The sequence below is a fragment of the Natator depressus genome, chromosome 8 (genome assembly GCF_965152275.1).
Source record: "Natator depressus isolate rNatDep1 chromosome 8, rNatDep2.hap1, whole genome shotgun sequence".
Lineage (NCBI taxonomy): Eukaryota > Metazoa > Chordata > Testudines > Cheloniidae > Natator > Natator depressus.
Window position 1 is genome coordinate 69,905,167 of NC_134241.1, and position 27,704 is coordinate 69,932,870.

At 40.2% G+C, this 27,704-nt stretch overlaps 1 protein-coding gene across 2 annotated transcripts; it reads left to right on the forward strand.

The window, feature by feature from the left end:
- The first annotated feature begins 166 nt into the window (after window positions 1-166).
- On the forward strand, window positions 167-27,340 carry LOC141992332 (putative ferric-chelate reductase 1). 2 transcript variants are annotated; one of them, XM_074961279.1, is made up of 17 exons: window positions 167-191; window positions 978-1,131; window positions 10,852-11,047; window positions 11,378-11,514; window positions 12,034-12,128; window positions 12,946-13,096; window positions 14,463-14,642; window positions 16,375-16,473; window positions 17,432-17,579; window positions 18,182-18,298; window positions 20,020-20,132; window positions 20,458-20,544; window positions 21,411-21,508; window positions 21,729-21,787; window positions 22,655-22,798; window positions 24,937-24,998; window positions 25,084-27,340. In XM_074961279.1, exons 3-17 carry the CDS (start codon window positions 10,852-10,854, stop codon window positions 25,174-25,176), a joined length of 1,779 nt encoding a protein of 592 aa, XP_074817380.1. In that variant the 5' UTR covers window positions 167-191; window positions 978-1,131; the 3' UTR covers window positions 25,177-27,340. The 2 variants fall into 2 exon arrangements, with proteins under 2 accessions (XP_074817380.1, XP_074817381.1); XM_074961280.1 differs by lacking the exons at window positions 167-191; window positions 978-1,131 and adding an exon at window positions 6,962-7,071.
- The last annotated feature ends 364 nt before the right edge of the window (window positions 27,341-27,704 follow it).

A 27,704-nucleotide genomic window follows, 5' to 3' on the forward strand; every position in this document is an offset into this window, starting at 1 on the left:
TCTAAAAGTTAATTTAAAGTGTTACAATTTTTTTCCTTTGTTCCTAACCTCACACTTGCTTTAACAAGCTGTTCCTAGGGCGTTTTCCCTTCTGATTAAAATACTGGTTGGCTCCACCCCTCTGCTGAAGTATGATACAACTTGTCAGAAAGCAGGAAGTCTGGCTAGAGCACTCTGCATGATTTGATAAGGTAAGCATGATGTTAAGATTCTCTTGGTAGCCAAAATGCTTTGAAAACCGTGTACTAAAATACTAGTTTTAAGAGTGTTTGTGGTACTAGGTGAAGTGACTGCTTTATTCTGAGCAAGGTATATGTAGCAAGTAAAGAACAGGTGTCCTACAGTCTGGTTCAAGAGTGTCTGTTGTGATAGTGTAGGTCGGGCATAAGGTTAATGATTGCTTTCCTGTGATTAGAAAGTAATAATTGTAAATGGAATTTTAAAAAAAGTATGTTGGTCGGGAAGAAACTCAGTTTTCTGTATTCCCTGTACTATACAGAAATGTAGGTATGTACAGCAAAATTCAATTACTATAATTTGGTATATGCAGAGAATATAACTTTTATTTTAAGCTTTATATATAATATAATTTTTTCTGGAAGTCCAGAAGCTTTTGAATGAACACAAATTAACTATTTTAATGCCATACACTTCCAGGATTGTTTTTATATTATACTAAAGCCTAAATTGCTTAGGACAACCTGTGCAAAGAGAAAGCTATGTTTCTAACAGTTATAAAGCAAATGAAAATGCTTTGCATTTAGTGTTTTATAATAATAATGCTTATACAATGCCTTTCATGGAAGACTTTGAAGAGAACTAATTATTTAGTAAGCATGTTCATTGCTGTAAGTTTGAGATATTAACAGAGATACTGTTAAACTAAATTTCTTTATCTAGAAACAATTTTGACTTTTAAAAAAATACATTTGCCTCTTCGTGTTTTACAATTGTATCTTTGTATTTTTTTTTACAAGAAAACTCTCTTCTCTATTCCTGCGAGGGGGAAAAAAACTATCCAACGGTCCTGATCTTATAATTCAACCTGCATAAGTGAACCCTATTAATTGGATGAAGGATTGGAGCCAAAGGTGGGAAAGCTGACTCCACTCTTGCACATATTCTAAACATGTGAGTAACTTTAAGCATGTGCACAAATGTTAGCTGGAAGCCCCAATCTTGCACAGTGTTATTAAGTGACCAAAATAAACTGGATAAGAAAAAGAGAGAACTTTCTTCTCTACTCTTCCACTTTTATACTTGTTCAGTGGAATATGCTGAAAGAAGTGTGGTTTATATTTGTTTTTTAAGTTGCTATTATCCCTTTCTTTTTTTAAAAAAATATGAATTGTACCTGGCACAAAGCAAGTGTGTATTATAACCAAAAATTATTGTATAAAATGACAGAGCAAAAATGCATTTTCAGGAAAAGTTGTCAAAGAAGCTTCCTGATTTGTACCAGAAAAACATGTGTGCTTAAAAATAATAAAAAAAAAGGCCCTGATCCTGTACTAGCACAGCAGTGTGCCAATGTGCAACAAGTTGCAAGATTAGCTCCTTGTTCACCTGTGTACAATATCTTGTTCCACATACATGTATGTGTGAAATGTTTGTGGGTTGAACTTGGGAGTCTACTTTAAAAATGACAGTGTCAGGCTTCTTTATTTTAAAGCAAATGCACTTTGCTCTTTTGTGTGGCTTTTATATCTCTAAGGGTATGTCTACGCTTACCGTGGATTGATGCTGTGGTGATCGATCCACCGGGAGTTGATTTAGCGGATCTAGTGAAGACCCGCTAAATTGACCGCGGATTGCTCTCCTGTTGACTCCACTGGAATGAGAAGCATAAGGTAAGTCGACAGGAGAGTTTCTCCTATCGACCCAGCACGGTGAAGACACCACGATAAGTTGATGTAAGCTATGTCGACTCCAGCTACATTATTCACGTAGCTGGAGTTGCATAACTTAAGTTGACTTAATCTCGTAGTGTAGACCTGCCCTAAGAAGACACATTTAATCTTCCATGTATGCAGCTTTAATGTTAACTGAAATAGAAAACATTGTAACATGTCCCACACTACAAACAGCAAATGAGACCCAATTTTTCCTTTGCTCAGACTTGAATTGGTCTGTGATTATTCCTGCTCTTGCACTGAACTGTATATTTTTGTCTTTTGCGAGTTAACAAAGAATGTGTACAGAATACAGAGAGCTCCCAATTTAAAAAGGGATACTATACTGCTCAGGATGACGGGACTAAAATACAACCTTCTTCCTCTATTCTAAAAGAAATTTTTGAAATGCAACTTTTTCTTTCACCCAGATGGTGAAATAGCTATCAGACTTCCTAATAGCTCAGTCTTAAAGTCTCAACTTCTAAATGACTTACTAGTACAGGGTGCTGAGTTTATTGCTAAACTGAATATGCAAACAGAGCTGTCCTGCTCTCTGTGACTACTCTGTTCTTTAGAGCTGGCAGGGGATCAGAAGTGACCACAACCCTCCTTTTTGTATTGCTCAGGGAAGTGGAGCTCAGACAGCAGGGCTCTCTGTCCCCTGTTGCCTTGTGAGAATAGTGAAAGCATGGCATAGTGTGATATGCACAGGTATCACTCACGCAGAAGTGCATGCAGAATCTGAACAGTGGCTCACCTAGTTTCTAATTCAGATGCTCCGTCTCCCTCTTCTGAAGAAATTCCTCAGGGATGGAGTGTGGGAACCTAGACTGTTCCATTTGGGGAAGGGGTGAGCTCTGCTATCACCCCAGTGGAACTAGCTGTTGTTTTCCCACCCCCAAAAACCTCATGGAGCTCGGAGGACCTGCTGGATGCCAGGGCCTTCGGTATAGAGGCCTAGTGGTTATGCACTGGCACTCTGTTCCCTCTCTGCATCCCTGGCAGTATGGCTTGAATGAGGCCAAGCTCCTAGAGCTTCCTTGGCAGTTGCCTCAGGGCCCCCTTTTAGGAACATTGCCCACATGTAGGGGGTTTAGCATGGGAGATAGCACCGGCTGAGGCTTCGCTGCTTTTTCTGCAAATTCTCCACGGGTCCAGCTGACGTTTTCCCTATAACTGGAGATTGTTGATCTTTGAGAGAACCCCCCATGATGTCCTGGGAGGTGGGATGGTGCTGGTGCTACAGAGACACCTGACTACCTAGTGTGAACCTCTCATCGGGGGGTGTGTGTGTGTGCACGTGCACACGTGTCAGGTGGGAAAAGGAATGATTAGGCCGTGTAATCTTCGTACAGCTTTTAGTCCTCTAGAAAAATGTGTGTGAGGGTTGTGCATCTTTTTAGCCCATTTAATGTTGTCCCTCTAAAAATGCAATATGATAGTTGGATGTGGCAGGATGGAGAGGGAAAGTTGGCACAGCTGGGCACATTCAGGAGGAATACATTTTCAATTTTAAAAACAAACATTTATGGGGTTTGTTTTTACAACTTTTGATCTGCACAAAATCCAAAGCTAACAATTCTATACTATACATTGTCTTAACAATAGCTGAAGTCAAATCCAGCATCTTTCAGTCCTCACTGTCCCACATCTACTCAGGGCCTGATCCAAAGGTCATTGTAGTCCATGAAAGTACAACCTCTTATTTTCCAATCTGTCCCTCCAGAGAACTTAGCCAGTGCTAGATACTTGAATACTTCAAACGGGGATAAACCTCTGAGTTGGCAGGTCCTGTTATGAACAATCTGGCTTCTCGATCATAACAGTTTTTGTGGACAGACCCTCCTGTCTCTCTTCTGAGGTCAAAATGACCTCTGTAAACTCCATCAGTTGGTGGTCTTGCTCTGGTCTATTGCATATCTAAATAAGCACAGCTGTTTTCCCTTAGTTCAGATAAGCTGAGGAGGGAGGGACTTCAGCAGTGTCTCTTGCAGGCACTCAGAAGACCTGACTGGAAATCCAGATCCTGTTTAAAACCAAAATATCTGTTCCTCGCTTCTGAAATCACTAGCTTCCTGGGAACAATATTTGGGTTTTTAGGCAATCCCTGCTGGCCTGCCAACATGTTTACCCTATTTGCATGGGTTGTCCCCAGTGCAGGAGTCAGGGCAGGGTGCCTCCAGCACAGAAGGCTCCTGCTTGAGCCCTGAGTAGCTTGCCTATCCTGTGAGAGACTTCTTAAAATGGAAAGGCATTGGGTAACAATGGCTCGGGGAATAGATTGAAGATTCCAATTCAACACCAGCTCGGGCCAGTACTGATTACAAGTTACCTATCAGCTGTTGGCTGTTTAGATGACCTCTGTAAAACTTGTTTTACAGTCATGGCCCTGTTCCAACTAAATACTAGCACCAGAGCTGGCATTAACTGTTAATCAGGTTAGTCTGATCACGGAGAAGCTAAGGATGAAATGGACGTGGAAACTAAACTATATATTCATTTCCAGAGAGTCAGTCTCTCCTGAATTCGGATTGGCAGCAGAGACCGGAAGCAGACGCTGTCAAATATCATGATCTACTGAACGTTGCATAATTAGAGGGCTGTAGGACTCTGTGGAAAGTTCCAGATTCAGTACTTTTTATAGCTCAGTGTTTGAAGCATTGTTGTATGACACTTCTGCAAGTGGGGGTTTATTCAGATCAGTATATTTTGAAGCTAGTGGATTGCCAATTCTCTGTAATGAGAGAGCGGAAAAGGAGTAGTGTATTGCATAGAAATGAGTTACAAAGTACATAATGAACACACAAAAGCCCCCCTCTAACTGGCAAGTTCTAAAGCATTTCCCAAGTCACCGCTGTAAAACAAAGGTATAAATCCTGTAACAGTTTGATAATCTACTGTGCTAGAATACATATTTTTAATATGATTAACTGTAACTAACAATCTGAGGACATTAAGGTCTGCCAGCTCTCACACCATATAGGACAACCATGTCATAAGGTCATTTTAAAAAAAAAAATACTTCTGAACTTTGAAAATACTTCTGGACTGTAAAAAAGCTAGGGTAAAACAGCTTGACTTTCTTCTCGTGACTTACTGCAGTTTGTTGTTGAATGGTGCAGTTTGGTTAACTTGTGAACAAAACCTTAAACTCCATGAAGATTTTCCATTTCAAATTGTATATAGATGGCTCTAAAGTTAATATAAACGCTAGAGAATATTGGTTATCCCATACTACAAGAACTGCTGTCTTCTAATGGGTGTGTTCCTGTTATAAGGTCACTATGGATCTTCACGTATGGCACCAGTGTAGCTAACTGCGTTCTGCTTCACATTGGGTATAAAACCAGTCATCTGTGGGTAGCCTTCAGTTTTATTTGTAGTGTGGCTTAAGGGCTAGTCTTTTTCCAGTTATGATTTAGTGGAATTTTTCTAGAGTCTTGGATTTAATGTGACCTTCTGATTGAGCTTTCCTGAGATCAGCTGACACAAATCAATTCACTGCTTTTGAGCTGGAAATACGGTAATTTAATAAGCCATACCTTTGGAGGAGAAAAAAATCTAACTAAATCTTATTTTTCATTATTATAAGACATTTATAGCTGCGATCACTTCCAAATTATTCAATACAGGTTGGGGGAAGGAGGCGTGTTTAAAAGTTTTTTGAAAGTCCTCTTCCCTTTCATGGTGAATTACAAACGTAAACAACAAAATATGGTATTCAAACAGAATAACTCCAATGTGATCTATGTGCATTTTTACCCCAGAAGAGCCTGATCAAAAAATGGGTTGCACGTGAAGTCTGATGTTTCTAGTGTGTTTTCAGAGCACCGTGATTAGGAACTTTTTTTTTTCTAATTTTCCTCCTTAAATTGTTATTTCAATGCTGCCCTGGAAAAATACATCTCTTAAGCTCTACACTATATTGTTTATACACTTATTGCAACTTTAATAGCTTTTGGACAGACTATAACGTTTTGAAATTGTTTACCTATTAGGCAAGTGTAGCAATAATCTTAATGTGTTGGTTAAGAGTTCTATTTTTCTTATCTTCTGTGATGGTTGCTCATTTTTAGCAAATAACATGAATGACTTCATGTTTTGGAAATTGCCTATGATGATAAAGCAAATCTATGCTACTGACTGGAGAACTGTAATTATCAGAAAAAGTAGCCCTGTAATTTTATGGAGGGAAGGGTAGCTATTCTAGATTCCATTAAGGTGTTATATGAGAAAGGGTTCGGAGAGTTTGGCTGACCCTGGACTGACTCTTCTGAACCTTCCAAGGAGAACAGCTGTATTGAGTGAATACAAATGTTCTGTAATTTTACTAATGATTGACATAGATTTACCAGGTTTATCTTCTTACCACTCTTGATTTCAACACATTATTTGAATTATTGAGATCTTATGGTACTTTCATCATTGTTTATGGTGACTTTTCTGAAGCAATTATTACTGGTTCAGTAAGTTAATTAGCTAATTCCCTTTAAAACTCTGAATATCACACCATCCTGACCTATTGATAATATATATATATTCAATTTTCCAAGCAATTCAATTTTTCCTTCATGGCTTTTAGTTTAATGTGTGGTTGATGGTGTCATATTCGCAAGGCTGTGAAGCGTTCTGTCTCAGTTATTACTGTAAGGGACTTCAGGGCAAACAAGCCACAAGTCTTAAAATGTACCTATACTGTGGCTTTATTGTAGGTCAGCTCCTTGACATTTTCTCCTGGTCTAGTTTTTCTCTTCCCTTAAGGAAGGGTAAGATCATTCTCACCTCCAATCTATTGCATATCTTTGGTGCTACGCTTTAATTCCCAAACTTCAAGGTGTTTAGGTTTGGGGCTTTACCACTATGTGGAATGGTATTTGGCATGACATTCTGCTTTGGATTGGGTTTCAAACACTGAACACCCTTCACAGAATTTGGGCAACTTTGAATCTGATGTACAGTATTTGGTTGGATTCACCCCTTACAAAAATTGGCTTCTGTTCAGTGCCAAATTCCTCTTCTCTCTGACATTCCACAGAAAGTGAATCTCCAAAAGACTCAAAATACTGCTGTATATACATGTACTAGAAGGAACTGCATTTCAAGAATAGCTTCCTGTTACTGGGAGAAGAACCCTGAGAAAAATGTTATGCTGTAAAAGAATCTTCACTCAAAGAAAGTAAGGGACTTTCTTAGGAAACTCACCTGCGCTTTTTTTTTTTTTTTAGGAGGAATAAATTTTAGTAGGAAAGTTGGGATACGGAGCAGAAACTCACTTATCCCTGTATAAATGTCTCCCCACCCCATCTCCCATTTTAAATGACTGTTCAGCATAACCATTATTTCACATCTCCCTCTTCTCTCCCCTGTGCAAAGCCATTTTTATCTTTATGGAAAAAAGTAGCATTGTTACCAATTCAGTTTGCAGAAGAATAACCTTGGCTTCTCTTTAAAAAAAAATCTGTACCACATCATCTACTATTTAAACTGGAACCCTAAACATTGTTTTGTTATCGCCTTATCACATACACGTCTTATCTCTTGGTAACTGTCAACATTTTGAAGCTGGCTGGGGACATGGAGTATTTTCCACTGAATGCATCCGATGAAGTGAGCTGTAGCTCATGAAAGCTTATGCTCAAATAAATTTGTTAGTCTCTAAGGTGCCACAAGTCCTCCTTTTCTTTTTGCAAATACAGACTAACACAGCTGCTACTCTGAAACATGTTGAAGCTTGTTATACCTTCTGTTACTAAGAGTTCATGACAGGGAGGGAAAAGTTGCAGTGACTTGAGCCGGCATACTGTGCTCTCAACAAGGACTATGCAAGCTTTCTTTACACCAAAAATCTAATGCAACTCAGTTCTTGCAAACTATATCCTCTATGTGCTCCTCTGCCCCTCCAGCACAGAACTCTGGTGGTGATTGAGAATTGTGACGGAGTTTTGAGATGTGCTTGAATGGGGACTAGGAGGAGCTCACCAAATTCATTCTAATTTGTCATCTGCAATAAGCTTGGAAACCAGCTCTCTAGAAGTAATCGATGGCACAGTGAGTTTGTATACTAGCCTGTCTTGTGTCTCAGTATTCTTAAGAAAAACAATAGTTTTCTGTTTTTAGGGGTGGTGATGGTTGTGCTAGTAGTCCCTGAAGTATGGTCATTCTGAAGACATGGATTTTTCTCAAATTTAGTGAACATAAGAGCTGTTTGCTGACTTTATGTAGAAGCCCAAATCCTGCATTGTTTTGTACAATTGCATCCAGCACTCTGGGAAAAGAGCTAATATTACATGCTTCTAGAGCAGTGGTTCTCAAACTGTGAGATGGGGGTCGCCAGGGCTGGTGTTAGACCCGCTGGGGCCGAGCGGTGAAGCCCAAGCCCCACCACCTGGGAGCTGATGCCCTTGGGCTTTGACCCAGGTGGCAGGACTCAGGCTTTGGTTTCAGCCCTGGCTCAGGCTTCAGTCCCCACTCCTGGGCTCATGTAATAACTTTTGTTGTCAGAAGGGGGTCACAGTGCAATGAAGTTTGAGAATCCCTGTTCTAGAGTGAATAAATGGTTACTCTGGCCTTGTAGCCTTTCTGGTTTCTCTTTTTTTATCACAGGGCAGGGCTCAGCTCATATGAGAAATGGTGCTGTGCCTGTGTTATCTTTACATCCATATGTGCTTAGGAAGCTTCCAAACTCATTTTTTCTGATCTATTTGTGTAAAATAGACTACTTTCCCAGAAAGAAGATCTTTGGACCTCACATTAGTATATTTCTGACTTGGGTATGTCTCTCCTACACAGTTGAATGGGGGAACTCTACTCTCTCTGGTAATCTGCTTTCAACCTTGAGATGTCTCAGTGAGGGTGAAGAGTCTTTTCTTACCATTTTGTTTGACCATAGTAGAAACAAGTTATTTTCATCATATGGTAAAGGTGCACCAGGTACATGTCAAAACCCCAGATACCATTTAATGAGTATGCCCTGAAATAATGCTGCCACCCAGAGCATCTGTCTTGGAACAATATTGTGCATAATATCAAATGGCTATCTTATACCTGTAAGTACAGAACTATTGTGCGTACAAATACTGTTCATATAACACTACCATAATGCAAGAAAACACGAGGATGAGGCAAAATCAGTATAAAATGTATTCTTGTTTTGAACAATTTCCTCATATATAATAATTGAAAACTTTATTTACAATGTTCTGCTTAACATGCAGAATAGCAACCCCATCCCCATAAAAGATCCGACTATACATAAAAGTAACATTAAAAACCCAGACCTACCTTTCTGCCATACTCCCCATTGTGGCAGAACAAATTCAATTTTCTTTCTTTTAAACCTCTTGTGTCAGATCTACATTGCCCTCCATCATGATCTTCAGTCCTAATAGATCATGGTTCTTTGCATCAATATTTGTTTCTCATGATGAAAGGAGAAAAAAAAGTCCAGGACTACTCTGTTCAAATCCAAAAAGGTGATTCCATGGGGGAGTGCTTTGGGAAAACCTGTTTGTAGCTAATGGAAATACAGGTTTTTTTTTCCCCCACAAACTAATAAACAGACAAATATTTTTCTAGTGCATAAGATCAGAGTTTAGTTCTAGCCAGTAACTTTGTACTTTGAAACAGTAGCTTTATTACTGTGACAACATTCTAAAAATCATTTGTTTCATCTGACTTTAAAGAAATGTTTTTCACTACTTGGCCATTGTAATCACTGGGGAATCTTTAGTCATGTAAAAAGGAATAAATATATGACTAGTTCACCATCAGTACTGCATGATTTGGACTACTTTGTCATTCTGATTAATAAACGTCTGGACTTGTCAGAGGCTTTTGTTGTTCCTTAATGCTATGATCCCTTGCATTTGGAGGGATAGCTCAGTGGTTTGAGCACTGGCCTGCTAAACCCAGGGTTGTGAGTTCAATCCTTGAGGGGGGGGCCATTTAGGGATCTGGGGCAAAAATTGGGGATTGGTCCTGCTTTGAGCAGGGGGTTGGACTAGATGACCTCCTGAGGTCCCTTCCAACCCTGATTATTCTATGATTTTGAAGCTGCATATGTCCCATGTAACTGGTGGCCTTCATCTGACTGGACTGGTCAGATGAGGAAGGGTGTAATGCCATGTAGGGAGGGTTTTGAGTCAGGTCTCTGCTTGGGGCTGACTTATCTTTTCTAGGACTGACTGCAGAATGCAACTGAAGATTGTAGCATGGGCTGAGCACGAGACTGGGAAGCAGGAACTACTGAGTTATACTCCCAGGACAAAGATTCTTTGCAGCCTTGATCATGTCAGATAATCTCTCTCCCTCTGTTTCTCCATCTGTAAAACAGGGGTGATATTTACATATGTGAGAATGTTAGTGTTTTGTGAAGCATTTTGAAAATCTAAAAGGAAAGTGAGGAGTGTCTTTTATACTGTGTAATAAGGGCCAAGTATCCTCACTTCAAGTATCTGAGCATAAAAGAAGCAAAGGGTGAGCCCACACATGTTTGGGGGCTATTGCTCATGGTCCTATCTTCTCTTCACTGTTGAGAGGACCCATAAATATCAGCAGACAGGCAGAAAAAACTCTTCTGAAAGGGCTATTTTAAAAGGAGAAAATAAACGTACACCTTGCTTTAAATGGTAGCCTGTCCACAACACAAATCTGGCCAGAGAGGACAAACAGTACCACATGACTGGGTGATCCTCCACAACCACAGGAGTTCTTGAACAAATAATCATTCATGCTAAAATTTGTTTATAGACACCAAACATTTAACAATCTCATGAATGCCTGGCAATTGTCTGGATACTCCAGTTTGCTATGATTCTTGAACCTGGTGCCTTCGCTTGTGAAGATGTTTGCAAACATCTTTTTTTTTTTTTTTTAATTTAATCATTAGTCTTCCTACTCTGTAAACAGCATAGCATTTACAGTGTTAGTTAATAATGTGTGACTTTAACTTATTCAGATGGAGCCTCCTGGACTGGCTTTCACTCTTTGGATATTTGCCTTTCTTTCTGTTCCTGCGGCTGGTTATCCAAATGGAAAAGTAAAAGAGGCCTGCAGTAGTATGATGCCTTGCCATGGACATTCTCCACAGCCATCGCCTAAGCACACTATATCAGTGAATGAGACTGAATTTAGACCAGGGGACCATATAAAAGGTATTGTGTCCAGCATTACAGCTGTGGTAAAGTACGGTGGTCAAAGAAAGTGCTTTGTCTTGCCTCACACTCCTCTTCTGTAGATTCCTTGTGGTTACCTGGTTTAAGGAACCATAGACAGCCCCATTCTGAGAAAATTGAAATGTCCTGATGATGCTCATGAATGTTCATCCAAGTCAGTGCAGTTAACCTCTAAAATAGTGTTAAACAGTGGTCACTGCTAAGGCACGGGGTTCGGGGGGCAGGGGAAGCATATTTGTTCACTTCCACCTTTACAGATTACATTGGAAACATCTTAACATCCTACCTTTTTTCCCCTCCTTATTTTAGTTAATTTATCTGGTCCCGTTTTTGAAGGATTTTTCATACAAGCCCGGAATGCGGAGAACTTGGCTGGCCCTGCAGTTGGCTCTTTTATGCTAGCTGAAGAGAGGATTTCTCAGCTCCTAACATGTGGACTTGTAAAGGTATGGTATGTGTTTCAAACGGGGACTAAGATGCTTTGGTGTAGCTACACCAATAGCTAAAATCCCCGGTGTAGACATGCCCTAAGCTTCTTAGCCCTTCTCGTTCTGTTTAGGCAGCAGCTCAACACAGTTGAGCAGTGACTTGCAGATGGAGGTGTGGCTCTCTGCAGTTAGCTCTGGCCAGAGCCTCTAGCTTCCACTAATGTGCAATGGTTAGCGCCAACTGGCTCTGCACACAGCAAGTAGACTATACCTCTTAGTGTGTCAGTATTAAGTAGAACACACAGCATTGCAGACATTGGTCATTTCCACAGCCCAGTTGTAACTGATTCCCTTTCATAGGACCCCAGTGGAAGGTGGGGTGGGTCTGGGCTTGTTCAGGACCGAGTTGAACTGCATCTCTGGTGCACCATTGTGTTGCCTTGTAAAATAACACTAGGAGTGCTGCTATATGTACATAGTTTGTAATATATACTCCTATGTGCAGGTTCTCTCTGATTCTGGATATATCTGTTTCAGAATTCTGCTGTCAGTCACACTAGTAAATCAAAAAAGAAACATGTAGAGGCTTATTGGGTTGCTCCCACAGATGCACCGGAACATGTACAATTTCTGTAAGTAAACACAATATTGGAGCTACTTTATTAGAAATGCAAACTAGGTGAATATATAGTGTTATCTCTGTCATAAATATTGACTAGTACCCAGGAAATGTCTCCGGAAGAAACTGTTAGTTTCCTCCCTTTTCTGCCCACACCAACTTCTGCTCAAGAACTGGCTCTGCTGCTTATGGAAAATCATCAAAATTCTCTCCTCTTTTGGAAGTGGGGGAAGTTACAAGGCATGTTACCAGCTGACACTGGCCTACTACTTAGGATTTTTCCTGTCTCTTGGCAAGGGGTGATTTACAAATATAGCGATGGAAATATTTTTGTGATGTGTGAATTTTAGTTTAATTCCTAAGCAAAACTGCACATGTGTGCTACCGTTATCTGGCTTTACAGTTTGGACCCAGGATGTATGGTATGAACAGTGACACTCATGTTTTTGAAATAGAAATTAAATGCCACCCTTCTGTGATGCTGCAAGTTATGCAGCAGGCAGTTGGGAAGTGACTGCCTTGAATCCATTTCTGAAGCTTGATCTGCTATGTGGTAGATCCTTTTAGCTGGAGGGTTTCACTCTTTTCCACCCCCCCCCCCAAAAAAAAAAAACCAACAACCACCAGCCCACCCCATCAGGTACCTGTGTAGATGCCAAGTTTGGAGAGATTAATTGTATGACACAGTATGACAAGTGTGTTTGTTTTTGGCCAGCTAAATAAAGGAGTTTCTCCCTCCTTTTTCGTAAAGCATTATTTAGTCATTCATTTAGTACTTACACACCCCTCACAGCGCTGAATATTTGTATGGTTTTCTCCCCTCCCCTCAGAGCCACAGTTGTAGAGAAATATGAAATCTTTTGGGTGAAGATTCCTGGTCCCATCATTTCCCAACCTAATGCACCACCGTTGACGACACCTACAAGTATTACACCAGAGACTCTACCAACTTCACAGCCAGTTTACCATCTAACAAAATCAGTTGGTATCACTTCTCTATTATGAGCTAAATTCTGCAACCTTTATTCTGTTCTTATGCCTGGTTTCAACAGGAGTTTTTTCCTAAGTAGGGCTGCGGTTATGGTTTTCTTTGCCACTGTGTTGGCAGAAGGTGGAAGATAGGAAATGACCTATCAGATTATTGTTTGCAGTGTTGTTGTAGCCAGGTTAGTCCCAGGATATTAGAGAGACAAGGTCGGTGAGGTAATATCTTGTATTGGACCAACTTCTCTCTTTTTGTCTCAACTTGTCTTTCTTACCAACAGAAGTTGGTCCAATACAAGATATTACCTCACCCATCATGTGTGTCTCAGATTATTAACTATTGAGGTGTTGAGAGAAAAGGAGTGGGGGGAAGGAAACTCAGTTCAAGCACCATTTAGTAAGAAGGTGAAAAGACAAATACCTAAGCTCATCTGGGCAGTGATGTCATGCTTTATGTATAAAGAGCCATGCTGACCTGTGGTTCTGTATAAATAAAACTCGGGTTTAATAAAATGAGGGTGTGGGTTGGCAGGAACAGAGTAGATTATTTCTATACATTAGTGGGTAGGCTTAATTTATAACTGCCTGTTCACATGGATTTATCTTTGTGTGGACTTCCATTACTGGTTCTTGAAGTTCTAATTAAAGTTGCAACATTAGTTGGGCAATAGTATTCTCATTTAACATGACCAGTTTTAGCAGTATGACATCTTTTTCCACTTACTGCTATACTGAACATGCTTGTCCTGAATTTGTTGTATTTAAAGTACTCTCCAAGTTCAGTGCTATGTATCGGGCTTCTGTGCAGCTTATCTTTTCTTTTCTTCATAACTAACTATTCAGGAAAAAATAGACACTTTTTCTCCCCTAGTATGTGCTATTTTGAGTTGGTAAGAGTCCACAGTAGCATCTTTCTAATAACTTAAGCACTATGGGGTTGTTAATGACTTAGAATAGTCTAGGAAAAGTGAGACACCAGGAAGTCTGAAAAAGTATATAGAAACCTTTTACTTAAGTTAATTATAACTTATTTTATTAAACAGAAGAAATGGACAGGAGGGGATTGTATTACATTTCCAAATTATAGCCTTGTTACCATTATGATGTCAAACTCTTTCATTTGAACTGATTGGTGAATTCAAAGCTCACAATTTAATAACTACCATGACAGTGAATTCTAATCCTGGTTAGTAATTATTGGCTGGGTGGGGTGGGGGAGAAGAAGAGGGGTTTCTTTATGCATTTTCTGTGTAAATCTTCACTTCTACATTAGTTGGGAGTACAGTAATTGTAGTTGTATGTGGGGTGGGGTGGAGAATGACCAGCTTCTTTTGTTAACTTAATTTTCTACTTGTCTGTCCAGTTTAATGCCTCCGGCTGTGGAAGTACAAAGTTCTGCATAAGGAATCCTCCAAAATGTGATCCTGGAGCTTCCTATTGTTTCTTTCTGTCCTTCAAACAAAATAACCACTCAGTACTTATTGAAATGAGTGGTCCTAGTGAAGGATATATAGCCTTTGCATTATCTCATGACCAGTGGATGGTGAGTATCCTTTTTACAGTATTTCCTATGCCATCCAAGTAGCACAACAAAATACATAAATAACTTATTCTTAGTCAAGAAATTGAGGATGAAGACTGGTGTAGCCCCACCATTCTCAGCTCAGTCAGATTTTCTAAATTAAATAGACCTGAGCCTGAGTAGTAGTCAGATGAGAACCCTTCAAGAGAAACCTGAAATGCTGCTGGAAAAGGTGACAGTGGCACTTCCCCACCTAATAATTACTCCCGTGTGGTGCTCGAGAGCACTGCTGGATGGAGGTAGCCTCTTACAAGTGTGGATAGAAAAATGTAGTCCCCGACTTAACACTTGCATTAAAGATCCTCTGGCATTCTCTGAAAGAATAAGGAGAACTTGCCTTTGATCAAATTCCAGACAGTTACATTATAGCATAACTAAATTCCTGAGTAGTTGCAGTTAGATGCGATATTCTCCACTGCCTGTCCTAAAAGGAATCTGCTGTATGTTCACTGCGGTTTCTGTCCAAAATAAACATGCAGTTCAGGTGTGGACGTATTCATTCCTGAAAGCCCTTTGGAGACTCTCATGGTTGAAGAGAGTTACAATGTGAAAGAGTATTCTGCACTAATCAGTATATCTAACTTCCTTACTGAACAGAGTAACATTCTTAAAGCATTTCTACATGTCTGTTGTCACAGGAAAAAGTAGTTTTTCACTCTACAAATATAGGAAGAAATAATGTTCTCTTCTTTGTTGACCTCAACAGCTAATTCCAGTTTTAATCACAGAATTTGATAATGTAAATTGATCTACTTAGCTTAAATAATCACAGGTATTTAAGGTTTCAGAGTAGCAGCCGTGTTAGTCTGTATTCGCAAAAAGAAAAGGAGTACTTGTGGCACCTTAGAGACTAACCAATTTATTTGAGCATAAGCTTTTGTGAGCTACAGCTCACTTCATCGGATGCATTCAGTGGAAAATACAGTGGGGAGATTTATATACACAGAGAACATGAAACAATGGGTGTTACCATACACAGTGTAAGGAGAGTGATCACTTAAGATGAGCTATTACCAGCAGGAGAGTGGGGGGAGGTATTTAAGTGGCTCTGGCAATGTGGATGGGGATACTTTGTAGAAAAAGTATGGAGTAATTTTATTTATAAATAAGTTATTCATTTGAATTAAAATCCCACCCCTTTTTGGCACTGATGTTCAAAAAGTCTAAATAAAAACACTTTTAGCATCCCAAAAACACTGTGTCGGTGGGCTGTTGGACACCATGATCAAACCATGTTACAGACTATCCTGGTGCTGACTGCATAAATACTTTAAAAAGTACATGTACCACTGACCCCCTGGTGGTAAGCCTTTATAATTTCAGTCACTATAGCTTGCTGTGTTGGAGTAAACTTTTTAAATTCTAACATTATCTTCTTCAACTTGACAATGCAAAGATTGGTATTGGCATATGGTGTGCAATTAAATAACTTTTAATACCTTATAGATTTCTAGCTAATGTCATCCAAAAAAGTAGTAGTTCCATTTGATTTTGTAAGTTCAAACTTTCAACTTTTACAATACTTCAGGCCAGACTCTCCGTTTAGTTGCTCCATTGTAAACTTGCTGTAATGGCAATGGAGTTACTCCGAGTATAGCACAGGTGGAAAGGAGAGCTTGGAATAAACCATTCATCTGCATATGGCTTTGTCTATAACTTCTATCTAAATTGGGGAAAATGCTTTTATTTTCAGGGTGACGATGATGCTTATCTGTGTATTAATGAAGATCACCGTATTAATGTAAACACGGCCTATCTTAGTGGGCGAACTCCTCCTGTGTTGGACTCAGAGGTATGGTATGTGACAGTTAAGTCACTTTGCACACAGCTGGGTCCTAAATTTGTCTTTTTTTAACCCAGTAGCTCTGAATGGAGCTAATAAGGCAGTAGCTCTATAACCAGCCATCTTATGATCAAGACCCCAAGATTTTTCCCTCTCTGGCCTTACTGACCCACCTCACATAGAAGGTGCTTATTTCTGATGCATAAGATATGTCAAGACCCAGATCTGTTGCTGGCTTCTTTATGACTTCTATTTGAACAACTTGTGGGGTAGTTTCCTTGTGGTCTGAGGAACTTGTCCTTTTTTGCCCCGTCTATGCTAGGGAAACTTTCTAAAAATCGCCTACTGTTGCTAATGCTGATGGAGCTCCACAGGGCAAGTGATCTTTGAGAGCCCTGCAGTAACTCTACAAAAGGTTAACTGAGAGTAAAAATGATAGCGGGGAAGTGGCTTCCCCAAGGTCATGCTGAGGTGGCAGACAAATGGGTAATACGATGCAAATTTCCTGATTCTGTTATTCAGGGAAGCACTCTGTCTTTGCCTTATGCTCTCTGTGTGTGTGACCTTGAGCAAGTAATTTAACCTCACAGTGCTCCTGTGCAGCTATTGTCTTTTTAAAATAGCTTTCTGTAAATGCACCCGTGTAAGACTCAACTTTGTTAGTCACCATTTTGAAGACAGAGCCCTAAAATGTAATGTGTGAAAGCATGTGCCTGCAGCTGTTGCCTAGAAACCTACCACACCAGCAGAGCTCTCAGATTCTTGCTGGCATCGTGGACTGATGCAGCTAACTCTCTCTCTCTTTATGATGTAGGCTGTTAAGAGACAGTGAACATTGGCTCATTATCCAACATTGGTCAAGCAGAGCCTGGCCAAAATCACTGGCCTTGAGGAAGGAGCACAGTAAATTTGTGTGGGGTCTTTCAAACTTGAAAAGAGTATTAAATGTTAATTGTATGTTTCATAGAATGGCCTTGAAGATATCTCATGGAGAGTGGCTGATGGTCTTGTTCAGTGCTCTTTCAGAAGAAACCTTCGTCTTCCTGCTTATAAAGGGAGGTTTAATCTAGATGCTAATTATTACATATTTCTGGCAGATGGGGGGGCAAGTGAAGGTAAGTCTGATTGAAGATATGGTTAAATATTCACATTTCTCAAACATGCTATACCCTGTAAGGTATATTAAAAATAAACATGAGAAGTAATCTGACTTCTGTCTCAAGTTTCACATGTAACCAGTGAAAATGACCTTAATGTGATGAGCTCTGGCTCATCTCTGGAAATGTAACAAACATCTGGTTTGTTCTTAATATAAATGTGTTCCATAACCATCTGGTGCTTGGAGTAGTATTCTTGAGAGAGAATCGTATACAATTTTTAATAGGGATTAAACTAAAAGGAGTATGGAAACTAAATAGCATTGTATACAAGATAATCTTCAAACCCCTATAGATCTAATAGAATGCTATCTTTTTTTTTTTTTTAAGGTAGATTATACATATTTATAATATTTTGAAAAACTCTTATAGGGGGGCGGGTGGAGCTGAATCCAAAAGATTCCAGTCAGAATCTGCAGAGGTGAAATTTACAAACACAATCGCCATCCCCCTACAACACATGATGCTCACTGAATTGTAAACAAAGGATGGGAGGGGAAGGGGTACAAGCACAGCGACTTTAATTAACGATCTATAAACTACTCTGTATCTTTGCATAGGAGGTCTAATTCACAAACATCATCGTCAGCCTCTGATCACCAATGGAATGTACAATGTCACAGACTCTCCAAAAGATGTAGGGGGATCCCGCTCTCCACTTCTTCTTAAACTCCATGGCAAGTTACAGTTCTAACTTCAAATACTAGATTTGCTGAGTGCTGAAGAGGCTACTGTTGATTGAAGAAAGAAGGATGAAAATTTTGTAAAGTAGCTATTTCCTGTGGTGTGTCAGTCCACTGGGGTATCTGCTTCTCCTGATATAAGAGCTGTTTTGGAAAACTAGGGGGGAAAAGTAGGAACACTTTTTTTTTTTTTTTTTTTTTTTTTTTTTTTGCTTAAGTTTAAAAAACCTGACAAACTGTAACGTGGCTTTGCAGGATTCTACTCATCCAGAGAGCGGAACTTGTTTTACTCATTTGTTAAGCATATTACTAGCTCTCTTGTTTTTAAAGGAATTTTGTTTTCTTATTTTTATGACTTGGCAGTCTAAATTTAGAATTGCATTTCTATTTTGAAGTTCCCTTTTTCCAATACAATGTAAAATAAATGCATGTACCACGAGTAAGGCTACGTTTTAGTCATAGGTATTTTTAGTAAAACTCATGGACAGGTCACAGGCAGTAAACAAAAACTTATGGCCTGTGACCAGTCCATGACTTTTACTATATACCCTTAATTAAAACTTTGGGCTGGGAGGCCGTAGGTGCTGCGGGGGGGATGTGGAGAAATGGTCCAGGACCTCTGCTGGTGCGGCGCATGGCCCGGAACCCCTGCTGTGGGGGGAGGGTTGGCAGAGCTGGCAGGCTCCCTACCTGGCTCCAACCGGCATGTCCCCACAGCTCCTAGGGGGAGGGGCAGCCAGGGGGGCTCCGTGCACTTCTCCTGCTGGGAACGGCATCTAATGGGAGCTGCAGGGACAGCACCTGTGGGTGCAAGCAGCGCATGGAGCCCTCTGGCTCCTCCACCTAGGAGCTGCAGGGACATGCCAGTGGGAGCCAGGGAGCCGCCCCCAGGTAAGCGCCACCCTGCATCCCACACACCCAAACTGCTGCTGGCCCAGGGGCTGCCCGGCTCAGGCAGCCCCTGAGGCAGCACCGGCCACTGCAGAAGTCATGGAGGTCACGGAAAGTCCCAGAATCCATGAGTTCCGTGACCTCTGTGACATACACGCAGCCTTAACCATGAGACACTCATTGGGTGGTGGTTTGGAGCCTGAGCCAAAGCCCATTGAAGTTAATGGGATTCTTTCCATTCACATTAATTGGCTTTGAACCAGGTCCTTAAAGAGCTGAATGAAAATTCTACTTTCTGTCAAAGAAAGAAGACCTGTTTTGAATTAACTTTAAACTTTTGCTACTAAAATCTAACTCAAAAATTCACTGTGTAGGTGCTCATCAGTAAACCTGTGGTCAGCAGATAACGCATGGGCTGCTCATTACTGCCTCTGTTTTGACTTGTGCTATACACAGTGAACGGGCTCATGGAGGCAGCAATAGACTGCCCTCTGGTTTGGAAGTGAAATCTATATCTTTGTGCATGTGCCTTTTCTGACCTGGCACAGATCTCTCTACAGTGCTATCCATACAGATTAGTCCTATTATTGGCTGATCTCAACTCAAAAAAATAGAGATATAACATAGCAAGAGTACACCAATGTGCCTATGCACCTCTTTGTGTGAGGCATTTTTGAACCAAGTACCAGCAGGATTTGACCCTCTACTCTTTTATGTTCTTCTAATGCTACATTTTGAAGCTTATCCCCTGCAATATTTGGTCAATTGTGTTCATATCCAGTGTTATAACCAAATTTTCACATGTGACTATTTTTCTCCTTCAGCTTCATTAATGTTTGTTGCATGGATGACTACAGTTAGTATTGGTGTTATTGTTGCCAGATTCTTCAAACCAGTTTGGCCTCATTCGTTGTTTGGAAAGGAGATTTGGTTCCAGGTGGGCAAAAAACTATGCATAAAAGTTTAGCTGTATGTATTAGTCTTATTACAAATAGAATAAAACACAAGAGACTGTCATGCTCCTTAAACTAAATCTTCTTTTATTTCTTGACCTGGGGTGCCACAACAGGCCATAACTTTCATTTGGATTTGTGAAGTACAATGAGCTCAGTTAGGTACTGTCTCATATTTACAATGGACTTTGCCTTTACTAGTAATCTCTGCTTGCCTGCCAATGTAATGCAAACTCTAACAGTTTCATCTAATAAAACTCCAAAATACACTGCCACCCCTTCTTTTTAAACCTATTTAAATGTTCATAGGTACATCGTATGCTGATGCTGACCACAGTGCTTCTTACGAGCATCGCTTTTGTTCTTCCTTTTATATACAGAGGAGGCTGGAGTGAAGTGAGTAAAAATTTTGTGCTGCCTCTGAGGTTTTAAGTCTGTGTATTGGTTCCCGGATAAATGTCATTTGAAGTATGAACAGTAGATCTGGGTTTTTTTAATGTCAATGTCCTAGGTAGTTATTTAATTCCAAAGAAATTACGATGAAAGCTGTTACTTCATTGCTGTTCTTGAGTGATCTCCTGATGACAAACAAGTATAAGTCAGGCATTTATCTTTCTGGTTTTCCCCCTGTGTGTGAAAGCCCTTGTTTAGAATTATTCTACCTGCTTTGAGCCCACTTTTTTTCTAGTTTCACCACAGAAACTAGAGATGAAAAAGATCTATTAGGTCCTGAGTCAATCTGCTGCTTCTTCCCCTCTCCTCATCCAGCTAATACAGAACTCTTCTGTGTGGTATAATTTTCTAGTGCTTTATCTGGCCTAATTTTAAATGATGGAATGCAAAGCACTTCTCTTAAGAAAATTGTTCTATGTGTGATGATAGTACTTGACATCAAGTTCATCCCAACGCTCAGTCTGAATCTTCCTTTTGCTCTTAGCTTTGTCCCCATGTTCCACTAGTTCTGTCCTTTCTCAAGCTGCCTTGTACACTATAAATAACAATTCAGTTTTAAATTTAATTTAAAAACATACACCGGGAGAAAAAGTGCTTCTACTCATAGCCAAGACTTGGAGCAAAAAGCATGTGAGGTGGGAACACTAGTAGCTGAGGAGAGGGGCTTGGAATGTACCTGAAAGAAACTGTATTAAAATAAGGCTTTGCAATTGTGTACAGTTGTTCCTGACCTGTTCTTTGGTCTGAATAATGCTTGCATTGTTTAGCATGAATGTCACAGTATTAATAAAAAGAAATCCTTTGTTCAGTGGGCAGGCTTTCACCCATATCTTGGCTGTACCGTGATGGCTCTGGCAATCTTTCAACCTCTGATAGCTGGTTTCAGACCACCTCCTCATGCACCAAGGTACTCTGATATTTACACTCTTTAAAATGTCATAATGTACTTCTCCAAGAGGTTACACTGATAGTATACAAAACAAGTTTTAAACATGTTTCATACAGATACAAACTTCATATTTTTCAAGGTAACATGGCATATTTAGGATCTTTTTCCATCCTTTGAAAGATTTCAGGTTGGCAACTAAATTACTTGATATAACACTGATTATTTCTTCACCTTGTAGAAGGCAAGTATTTAACTGGGTTCACTGGAGTGCTGGCACAACAGCTAGAATACTAGCTGGTGAGTAATTGTAATCCTGTCTAGGCATATCTAGTGTACCTCATTGTTTATAGCCCATTTGTAATTTGCTTAGGCATCTTGAGATGTTGGTATTGCAGAAATGGAGTGGTGGTTGAACTCTAGTTACACAAACATGGATCTTAATGTAGATGATCACTTCAATCTCGTTAATCACCAAAGTGGTCTTAGAATTAGGGTTTTGTCTGTGTGGGCTAATCCTGTACAATAGCAAGGGTAAGCAACAACCAGACAAATTTGTACAAGCTTGCTTGTGTATTCAAAGCTCCTCTCCTTTCCCTAAGTCTCCACCTATCCGTATGGAGTACTGGGACCCCTATTGTGCCTTTCTTGTCTTTGGTGGCCCATCTCCTTCAGGGCCTAAGTGGGCACAAGGCACCTCTCTCCTCATCTTGTAGTTTTGGGGGAAACCATTTGTTTTGGGTTTTTTTGGTTTGTTTTTTAAATTATATATAATCACCAGAGTTTCCAAATCGGTTGGGGTCCTCCATTTATTTGGAGGAATTTGTTACCATGGTGGCTGTGTAACATATCATTGTCCTTCTAAACCTCTTTTTAGATTAATATGTTTACAATCTATATGGTAAATTAGCTCCGGACCATAGCTAATTTATGATCCTATGACGTTATTTCATAGGATCAATGTATAACAAAGATCATGGTTATCCTGAGCCATACAGTTAGAGATAGCTGGATGTGGTTTTTCACTCTTAAGCCTCCAGAAGCATATTTAACTCTTGATAACCATTCACCCACTAAGCCATAAGCTTGTGTCGCTTTGTCTTGGGGACAGTACTTCTCAGTGTTTGTTTTCACATCTTTAAACTATGACTCTTGTTTTAACAACAGTGGTGACTATGTTCCTGGGAATGGACCTACCAGCACTCAACCTTCCAGACCCATGGGACACGTATACAATGATTGGATTTGTAGCTTGGCACGTCGGTATTGATATTCTCCTGGAGATACATAGCTACTGTCTCATTCGCAAAGGTACAAACCAAACAATATGGCTAGTGTCACTGCCTTGCTTGCCAGGTAGTGCAAAATAGGACTTCCCAAGTGAAATGCAAAAACTTGGATAATTTAGTTCACTCAGTTAAGATGCTTAAACCAGCCTCTAATGTTGTGTTTGCAAATATCGGCTCGTTTAGGTGATTTTGGATATGTGAAATAGATGCATGGATGACTACTTGTATGTAAATTTGACCACTCCTGAAAACAATAGGTGAATTGTTTTAATACTTTTTTTTTTTGGTTAGAATTTCCTGGCTATAAGTGCTGGTGCATTTTTCAATTGGACTGCGTGTCATGAAATCCCAAAACTTAGTGCCAGAGGGTCTCACAGTTCTCTAAAACTTACTCCAAAAATCATCTGTTTGTGTTGCTAGCTCAACACTGGCCATTGTGATATTATGGGGAAAGTCAAGCTTAGTGTGGGAGTGAAATCAATCCTTTGAATCTGGACAGGAAAGCAGGTACTGTCGCTTGGGATTCTCTGCGATAAACCATTACTGTAACTAGCTGTAGCTGCCTACCTAGGAACAGACTGGTCAACAGCAGGGGACCTTAAGCACAAATGCTATTTGAGCAAAAATGAGTAACTCATTAGCTGCTAAATACCAGGGCCCCCGGCCCTATTGAAGTCTATGGGAGTTTTGAAGTTAATTTCAGTAAGGCCCAGGATTTCATCCCAAATTCTTATCTTCACTTTGGTCAGTATCTCGCCAGGAGTCAAGATTATATACACAAGTAAATAAACCACTGCATAGTTGCCGAGAAGGATGGAGAGCAGTTGTTACAGTCGGGGTGAAAGTAATATTAAATACTTACTGGTACAGGACCTTGGGTAGAAGGGGTGGGGCTGGGGGTCAGCCTCCCCCAGCCAGCCCATCCGTGCTGCCTGGCCCGCGTTGCCCGGGCTCTGGCAGAGATTTAAAAGGGCCCGGGGCTCTGGCCCTTTTAAATCACTGGCCCTGGGGCAGCTTCCCCTCTTGCCTGCCCCGCCACCCCCAAGTCGGCAGCCCTGCCAGTAGCGACATTAAAGCGCTGCCATGGCCGTGCTTTAACATCGGCTGCGTATAGGCTGGTACCGGCTTCTTATCGGTACATGGTACCCTCCTACTTTCACCCCTGGTTACAGTAGACGGGAAGGGTGATAGTTACTAATAAAATAGAACGCAGAGAAGTGACCAATTTAGCTATTATGTGGAGAAGTGGGAGGAGTTAGATGCTGCCTATACATGAGGGGAGGGGAGAAGAATTGCGTGACTCTGGTTTCTGGCTTGAATAACCAGAGGAAAGCAGCATCAAATGGCACAAAATGAGGGCGGGGGAGAACTGAGGATTTTTGGAGGAAAGAGGAGTTAAATTCCAGCTGACCATGAGAAATCCAGGAGCCGATGTAGAAATCCTAACCGAATTGTCCTCTTTAGCAATGGCTCTCAAACTTTCCAGACGACTAACCCCTTTCAGGAGTCTGTCTTGTGTACCCCAAGTTTCACCTCACTTAACTACTTGCTTACAAAATCAGACATAAAAATGCAAGTGCCACAGCATACTATTACTGAAAATTGTATACTTTCTCATTTTTACCATATAATTATAAAATAAATCTACTGGAATATAAAATAATGTACTTACATTTCAGCATATAGTACATAGATCAGTATAAACAAGTCAGTCTCGATGAAATTTTAGTTTATATTGATTTCGTAGTGCTTTTTATATAGTCTCTTGTAAACCCTAGGCAAATGTCTAGATGAGTTGCTGTATTCCCTGAAGACCTCTGCCTATCCCTGGTTGAGAACCACTGTTCTTTAGCATTTAAAAGACAAAACGCTGAGAGTGTCCTCTATGCTTCTGGCAAGCTCTTACAATTTTTCATTAACCTTCTATCCTTATTTCTACTTAACTGGGAACACTGAAGTGTAGGCCATGAGAGGATGCATTGCTTGAGGCTTTTTCAGTGGTGTTTCTGAACTGGCTGTAGAGAGGCCTGTTCATCAGTCTTAATACCATGCCCTCCATTGACTAAATCAACCATTAGCCAGAAAGAAGTGTGTGTATGAAACATTGCATCTCTTCTTATCAAGTACAGGGCTAACCACCTGTTTGTTTTGGTTTTGCAGTTGAAGTGATTGATGAAGATAGAATACAAATTCTGCAGTCGCTTACGTCGGCAGAGGCAGAGGCAAGTTGCTACCTTGGAAAGTATTTCACGGTGTGTGCTTTTCTTTACAACACTGTAATTGTAAAATGTGTATTTTCTCTTGCAGGGTCATACGTTTAAAGAGATTGTGTTAACCATCTACATCTGTGGAAATACAGCATTCCTTATTACCTTCCTGGCAGCAATCCACCAACTATGAATTTCTGGCAAGGACATTAGATGTTGAACATTTGCAGTGAAATCAAGAGTGAAGCACCACTCAAGGAATTATTACAGATTCCAGTGTTGCCGCAATACCTTCCTGAAGTTACACTTGAAGAATAATTGTGCGTGTGTGTGTGAACACTTCATCAGTCTGTGCTCTCATGATCATCAACAGAGAGAATGTATGTTTAGATTCTAAAGACAGTTTGGGCAGGACTGCAACATCCATCTTTATTTTTTTTATGGGAGTCTTTCCCTGAGTAAGGACTGCAATAACTCTCTTAATCCAGTAATTTAACTTTTTGTTTTGAAGTGTGTAGGCTGAGCGGGTATGATAACTACTGGTTGGTAGGGGTGGAAATCACTGTTTTGATTTTTTTGTCGTCATTCTCTTAACCTACACATATGTTATTTGGAATACTAAATAGACCAGTCCTAAATCTGCTTGTCACATAGTTCAGTTTACCATATTGCTTAATGAATAATGTACTGCCTAATGGTTCTTATTTAAAGTATGTGATGTTAGTATTGTGCACTCCAAAAATCTCAGAATGATTGTCACAAACACAAGTTGATTAATCAAGGACTACATTGGCATATTTCTCTGCAGTTAAATGCAAAAATTACTTTCTGCTCTAAGAGCAGTTCCATATAACACACACAGTGGGCTGAGCTTCAGTCCTGTAACTTTGTCATTGCTTGCATCAATCACAAGATTTAAAAAAAAAATCTTTTGAATATAAAGAGAAGACACACTGCAAAACTCATTATGGGAAACTTTTAGCAATACTGTGCCACAGTGTCTCTAGATAGTCACAGTGTCTTCTGGCCACTTAAGTCAAAATATCTGCTCCATCACTTTGTGATTAAACATGGTACTGTTAGATAGAAACGAAGAGTTTCCTTGACCTCTTGGTAAACCTGATAGAAGTTGCTTTCCCACAGCTCTTTTTTTGAAATTAGCATGTCTATCCAACATAATGACCTTTTGCTTCATGTGCATGGGAATACTAGAGAGACCGGGTGTATGGGGGTGCCCCTCCCCGGGGGGGAAATGTGCCTCTCCCCAATTTGAGCAGTAAGGGATTCCCATAAGCAATATTGGCTAGATAAAAACAACTCTCTCTCCACTTCGTTTTAAATTGTTTGTTTGTTTGTTTTGTGGGTTTCTCTAGGGGTGGCAGTAGCTCTGCTTCTAGAAAGCTTTGACTATATAGTTGCCAGTGTTTTACTAGTGATCACTGCAATAATACCCCCTGCGAACCCTGAACGGCTTACTTTCAAAGCACAAAGATTTAGGTATGTTATAAGAGAATATTTTGCCAACCAGGGAATACCTGACTAGCTGTGAGAGGTGAGATTGGGGATGAAGAAAGGTATATGAATCCAGACCTGTCCACCCTCCGCTCTCTTAACAAGCATGACGTAGCTGTGGAATTTGTCACAGACGGGAATTAAGTGGTGGCTATCTATTGTCTCCTGTATAACCTATCTGTACTCCCTCCATCTGGTACCCACTAATGCAGTTGGTTAAAGGAGCAGCTCAGTGGAGGGCTACAGGCTCAGGCTGTTGGTTCAAGCTTATTTTCTTCTTGGCTCCTCCAGAGCTATCAGCCGCACAAGCATGTGTTTCAGCCCCAACCTGCTATTGGTAACCTCATGGGTAGCAATGGTGGTCTTCAAGTGGGTGTAGGAATGGGAAAGAAGAACCACCAGCAGCAGAAAGGAGGGAGTGGAGCAACCCAAAAAAACCCCACCAAGCAAAAAAAAATAAGTACTTGCCAAAAACCCTAGGTGTGGATACAGAAGGAAAGAAATAGCAGGAACTATACTGGGATGTGAGTATGGGACTAGATTGCAATGGAATATGGGGATTTCCAGTCTTAGGAGCCTGGGAACCACTGCTACCCTACTGTCATATGACCAGATCAGCTCTAAAGTCACTAGGGACTCTGCATATAAATGGTATTTCTTTACAGAAGAAAAAGCTGTGAAACCAGATGTTTCACTGGGTTTTTATTCTTGTTTAATTATCAGTGTTGAGTTCTTTTGCATGGCTTTTACACTGATAGCTGTATGTGCTGTGTACTCTGATACCTCAAACATTGTCCATTCTGTCATGGAAATGTGAACACATTCTTGATTTTTTTTTAAACATTAATAGAAGTACTTTAATTTCAAAGTTTGTCTCTTGTCTTTTTAGTGGGATAAAGACACTTCAAAATAAAAGCAAGAGAATAGCTTAATTTAGAAAATTCTCCTTTGGTCTGCTGCTTTTCTCTCTGACACCACTTTTGTACAATTATGAATTTTATTTTCTAAATTAAAAATATTGTGTACGATTCCTTCCTACAAAAGAAAACCTATTCAACTTTTAAACCTTTAAAGGTCTGTTTCTTTTTTTAATAATCTCTTGCACTACTGGCCTTCCCCAAAAAGGTTTCCAGGGATTGCTGCTCATGTCACCTTCCCAGATGATAGTGAGACTAACCACCTCATCTCAAAAGGGGAAAAAAAAATCAC